Source organism: Sinohyriopsis cumingii, chromosome 12 (genome assembly GCF_028554795.1).
Source record: "Sinohyriopsis cumingii isolate HCF-2022 chromosome 12, ASM2855479v2, whole genome shotgun sequence".
Lineage (NCBI taxonomy): Eukaryota > Metazoa > Mollusca > Bivalvia > Unionida > Unionidae > Sinohyriopsis > Sinohyriopsis cumingii.
This window is the reverse complement of record NC_142972.1, coordinates 105,609,199-105,615,404: the sequence shown is the minus strand read 5'-3', so window position 1 is coordinate 105,615,404 and position 6,206 is coordinate 105,609,199. Positions and strand designations below refer to the sequence as shown.

The 6,206-nt window shown below is 33.5% G+C and overlaps 1 protein-coding gene across 1 annotated transcript; it reads right to left on the bottom strand.

Annotated features, from left to right (window-relative positions):
- Nucleotides 1-1,335: 1,335 nt before the first annotated feature.
- On the bottom strand, nt 1,336-4,917 carry LOC149787181 (uncharacterized). Its single transcript, XM_089977686.1, has one exon. It carries the CDS (start codon nt 4,840-4,842, stop codon nt 3,910-3,912), a length of 933 nt encoding a protein of 310 aa, XP_089833812.1. The 5' UTR covers nt 4,843-4,917; the 3' UTR covers nt 1,336-3,909.
- Between the last annotated feature and the right edge of the window lie 1,289 nt (nt 4,918-6,206).

Genomic DNA, 6,206 nt, shown 5'->3' with positions numbered 1-6,206 from the left:
TCCAAGCATTTTTAACTTAAGAAGTAAAATTAATTATAGAAAATCTATTTGAAAACTAACTGGATCTTGTCAGTTTAATTTTACTAAAATGTTTAGTATCCAGCTACCTCTCAGTGAGTTCAGACAAGTACAGGCCCATATTAATAATTAATAACAAAGAGTTAATTGAAACGGTAATTCCAGTTCTGTGCAATGAGACAAGAAATATATGTTTTGTTAAGTTTTGTTTTTAACATTGATACTCACTTGATATTTCACATTGATATTAGATATTCTATTCACGATTTCTAAACCGATACTAAAAGGTCTATGACTTTTGAGAAGATGTTTTCTCTCTAAGTTACTCTGATGCTCTTTCTTACACTAATGGATTACAAAAAGATTATGTATTTATTTATGTATTTATTATCATTAATTTTTACAGAATCTTAAACAAAAATTTCATGATGAATATAAACATTTGCTTCAAAACATAAAACAATATCATGATAATGTCATATCATAACATGTAGTATGGTATTTATCACATTACCTATGTCATGATAATGTCATATCATACCATGTAGTATGGTATTTATCACATTACCTATTACGCATATCATGACAAAAAACTATGGTGACTTTTCAACTGCTTATAAAGATTGCTATATCCGACATAAATAAAGTTTAATATTTAATCCACTTACATAAGAAAAAGCTTTCTCTGTTTTTTTCTGTATGTCCATATAGATGAAAAGAAAGTATGATCCTTTATCATAATGCAACACAGATTGGTTACACTCTCATAAAGAGACAGCCAATTTGAATTTCAGGATTAAATAATTGACATATTCTATCTTTATAACACAATATCAGGCTCATATCTTCTCTACTGGTTCTTAGTTTGAAATATCTGCTCCAATTATTTAGTATATATGTAACACCTAAAATAAATAAACATTACAATTTCTGAAGGGGTCCCGAGTGGCTGAATGGTCTAAAGAACTCACCGTTACAGATCAATGCCATCTCACCTGTCTGCGTGAGTTCGAGTCTCAGCCTCGGCTAACATTGGTATGTGAGAAAGCCTGCCAGTGGCTTCTCGTGGGTTGGTGGTTCTTCCCGGGGTTTTCCTCCACCAATTATACTGGCCACCATGTATAGCCTATCTTGTGCTGAAAAATGGTGTTTAACCCTACAACAACAACAATAATTTCTGAAAATCTGCATCATAACTGAGCTAATCACAATGCATGAACTAACAGTAATGCATCATTAATGTATCATATATATATATATATATATATATATATATATATATATATATATATATATATATATATACTTAATGCATGGTTATTGTTGTTGTGTGGTTTAGAGCCATTTTTCAGTACACGATAGGCTATACATTGCGGCCAGTATTAATGGTGGAGGAAGAACCCTGGAAAACCCCAGAAAGAACCACCGACACACGAGAAGCTACTGACAAGCTTTCTCACATACCCACATTGGCTGAATCTGAGACTTGAACCCATGCAGAGGTGAGATGGCAGTGATCCGTAACGCAGAGCACTTTAGACCACTTAGGACCCCTTACTTAATGCAAGGGTCATGAGCTTGTCCATGTAATACCGAAGAACTATTGACCAAAACAGCACCACCACATACAAACACTAAGTTAAGAAAATTTCCACTTACATATAATATTTCTCCTCAAAAAGATGCTGCTCTAGCTAAGTGATGAAGCCATAACCTTCAGAACATCCACTCTCCCTATCCTCTTGAGAAACGCAGTGTATCATCGGTGAAATCTGGGTCCAACTAAACACTGATAAGCCTGACAAAGCCCATCAAAGAATGACAGAGTCATGCAAAGTCAAATTTACCTTATGCAAGAAGAGAGATCTCTCCACCTACTGAATCATATGACATGACAAGCAGTTAACCTCCGACAAACACTATTTTGTCAAAGAAATTTGTTTCAATATCATTGAAAAGTTTGTTAAAAAGGATTGCTATTATTCTTAAAAAATGTAAAATAACCAAGTTGCATAAATTATATTACAGCAGTCAATATTTATATATGTATATCAAATTCGTATTGTTTTATTTCAGTAAATGATGAAAATCAGTTTTAAAGCCACTTGGGAAATAAATGTGTAAAGGAAATTCACTCCAAAATATGTTAATGTATTTAGATTTCAGTTATATTTTCAATAAATTATGGTGACTTTTGTTTATGTTACCCAAAAGGTAAATGAATTAAAAATATATAACAAACCCATAAATAGTTAGGGCACAGAAGTATACTGTTGTATGTAATAATTATAAAGTTCTGTTCAGAGTGTGAGATGGAATTTTGACCAATGATTAGTGTAAACACATGCTTAATATATTAGAAGAAAATAATATCTGAAACCATTGTATTTGTATTTCTACATTATATTAATTACGCTTTTCATCCCAACCTTTCTTCTGCTCCATGACTGAAGATAAAGAACCAATAAAGCATCTGAAAAAATGAGACGGGGAAACACTACTCCTGGGACAAACCAAAATTGAAGACTTAATTTTAAAACTATGAAATAATCAATGTGATGTTCAGTGCTTCCAAACAATGAACAAAAACGCACATTAAAATCTGAAGATTGCAGGTTTTCAATCCATAATCTACACACATTCATTTTTACTTTTTTTTCTTCAAATTTCTGTCTTATTATTTTTTGTCTTCAAATTATAGATGGGACATGCTTTTTTAATACTTTTCTTGCAAAATTTGCAATAATTGCCATCAATTGTTTTCTTGTTCAGCTGATTGTGCGTGCAAAAATAAGTTTTTATCCTTCTAAGTTTCATCTAGATCTCGGTTAAAGAATAAATCTAATTTCTCCAATTAGATGTATTAGATATCGACTGTTAGAATTACAAACCCCAAGTGACTCCATTTTATCATGATCGATCGAAACATTTACCAATCATTGCAAGATATTTAAGTATTCATGATAGCCAATTTATTATCGAGACAGTCAGCTTGTCCAAGGAAAATGACAGACATAAACGATGCATGGAGTGTGTCAAAAATGTGTTTGCTGATTGGTTAATCAAACAGCATGATTAACAAGAGGCTATCGGTCAATTAGAAAAGTGTATTTAAAGTGTAAATGATATTCAAGAATAAATTAACCAAACCAAAAGACTAGTTTTCAAAATAACGATGCCAATTAAACAACAAAAAATTGGGCAACAAAGTTCGAATTCAAATTATGATAATGTAATGCTAAGTCTCATTTGAAATGTTTGTTATTATTTTATAGACTATTAATCTGACTTATCAATAGAAAATGCAATTTATCAGTATATGTTCTAAAGATTCATGAATTTCTTTCTTAACAAAAATCTAGATAATATGATCTGTCTAAATTCAAAGAAACAACAAAGGCACACAAAGTCAGACAAAATCCACATTAGTAAGGTATATTTATGTTGCAATATGAGTTTCATGAATAAATCAAATAAAAACAGAAGATTAAGGTAAAATATATTAACTAACTGCAAATTGGGACAAATTTCAAATCTGGATAATAAAAATATAAGACAACATCATATTTTAAATGTTACTAGTTAATAATGTCCTAATGGGATAAACTATGGAAAGAAACTGCCGTATCTCTAAGTACGTCCTACTGAGTTACCAAACATGTTGACAAACTCAACAAATCTGTCGAAGTTTGACAAAGCATAACAAAAGCACAAAAAGCCTAACTGTCAGGCTTTGTCAGACTTTAGTAGCAAAGGTTAAATCTTCATGTGCTCTGTTAGACCAGCAAGTTGTTCTCCACCTTTTCTTTTTGTTTGACTGGAGAACAACTTGCTGGTCTAGTGCTCTGTTAGATACTAAGTAATATAGCTGAATAAGAATTATCTGCAAGTTTATTCCAAATGTTCAAAATTGGTGAAAGTATTTGTCTCAGGGCAAACAGTTTCGTGAATTATGTCACTGTTGTGAATTTTTAAGTGTCTCAAAAAACTAGACCTCCACCCAAACAGTCTTCCACATGTTTCACATACAAACGTTTTGTCACCAGTGTGTATTCTCAAGTGTATGGACAAATCAGATATACGACAAAACAATTTCTCACACATGTCACATTTGTAGAGTTTGTTGCCAGTGTGTATCCTCAAATGTGTTGACAAATCAGACCTCCGGCTAAACAATTTCTCACATACTTCACACTTTATCAGTTTATCACCAGTATGTATCCTCATATGTGTTGATAAATAATGTCTGTGACGAAATAATTTTCCGCATGTTTCACATTTGTATGATTTTTCACCCGAATGTTTAGTCAAATGTGTAGACAATTCAGACCCCTGACAAAACAATTTTCCACATATTTCACATTTAAAGGGCCTCTCGCCAGTGTGTATCCTCAAATGAGTTGTCAAATTTGAAGTCTGGCTGAAACGTTTTCCACATATTTCACATCTGAAAGGTTTGTCGCCAGTGTGCATCCTTTCATGTACAGTCAAGTGGCATTTAGCGGTAAACGTTTTGTAACAAATTTCACATTTGTATGGTTTTTCACCCGTATGTATCCTAATGTGTTCCGTCAGAGTACTGCTCTCGCCAAACAATTTTCCACATATATTACATTTGAATGGTTTTTCGCCAGTATGTATCTTCATGTGCCTGGTCAAATTAGAGTTCACGTTGAAAGATCTACCACAAATATCACATTTGCATGGTTTTTCAGCAGTGTGTATCCTAAAATGTGTGGACAAATGACAGATTCGGTTAAACATTTTCCCACAAACTGCACACTTAAAGGATTTATCTCCAGTATGTTTCCTTTGTTCTTCCATCGTGAAACATCAGTAAAATGACAGACCGTTTAATTGACAACTGTTATCGTTTGACCTAGGGTAATTTGCTATTGGCTAAACAATGTGTATTTTTATTGCCAGTGCGCATGTCCATCGTTCTTCCAGTCATATAGGTTGCAGGGTCCTGCTTCGTAAATTGGTTCCTGGCAAATTTCTTAACTTAAGGCTATGGTGTGACTTTTTTTAGCTAGTATTGTTTACTCTTTAAAGATATGGATATATTTGTGAACTAGGTGTTTCGGGCTTGTGTTGTTCTTGAAATTGATTTCAGGCATGTACACCTTCCATAGTTGCTCTGCAGTATGTTGATAGTGAAATACATATAGGGGTCGTCCATTAATTATGTCAACAAAATAGGGGAGAGGGGGTTTGAAGAAGTTTGACAAATGTTGACATGGGGTAGGGGGAGTTCAAGATAAATTGACGTCAACAATGTTATTTTTTACAATAAATTTAATAAATCAAAAAATAGGAAATTAGTCGGCGCGTTGATATGGCACACACTCGATCGCCCGTCAACAGCCCACCAGTTTAAACCTAAACGGGTTGAGCTCTGGCCAAGAAAGTTATAGTCTTGCATCATCATATTTTGTTTTTATTCATTGTAGATTGTAGACTGTAGACAGATTAATCACGTATGGTATTAATCTGAAGAAATCAATGAATCAGCCACTATGCCCATTTTAATAATTGAGGAACATTTGGCCTCCTCATGGGAATTTGATAGAAGCTAGAATATAAAGTCGAGATTTTTTCATGAATTCAACGTGCTATAGTCAATTTGAAATCTGTTAAACAAGTATAAAAAAATGTATTAAAATTTATTTGTAGACCTTTTAATTTCCATATTCCTATGTTTAGCATAAAAGCCAGCCGTATAAAATATTGTTAGTTTGGGGGGGGGGGGTTTAAAAAAATTGACATAATTTTATTAGGGGGGTCACTGAAAGTATGACAGTTGTTGGCAAGGGGGGGGGGGATTGCCTAAAAATTGTTGACATAATTAATGGACGTCCCCATATGGATATATTTGTGAACTAGACGTTTCGGGCTTGTGTTGTTCTTGAAACTGATATCAGTCATATACGCCTTCCATAGTTGCTCTGCAGTATGTTGATAGTGAAATACCAATAGGAAGAAGAGCTAGCCTCCCTTGGCAGTAAAGACGTGGGTTTGCGGCAAGTAGAATATCTCAAAAACTGCTTGGACGACAACTATTTTCAGTTGCATCAACCTGTTTATACGCACGGTTTTGCAGAACTGTTATCTATGAAAAGGGATTGTGTTTGCACTTTGAGCATCACATGTTGTCACAAACGTCCTTCGGACATGAAAATTGCAGG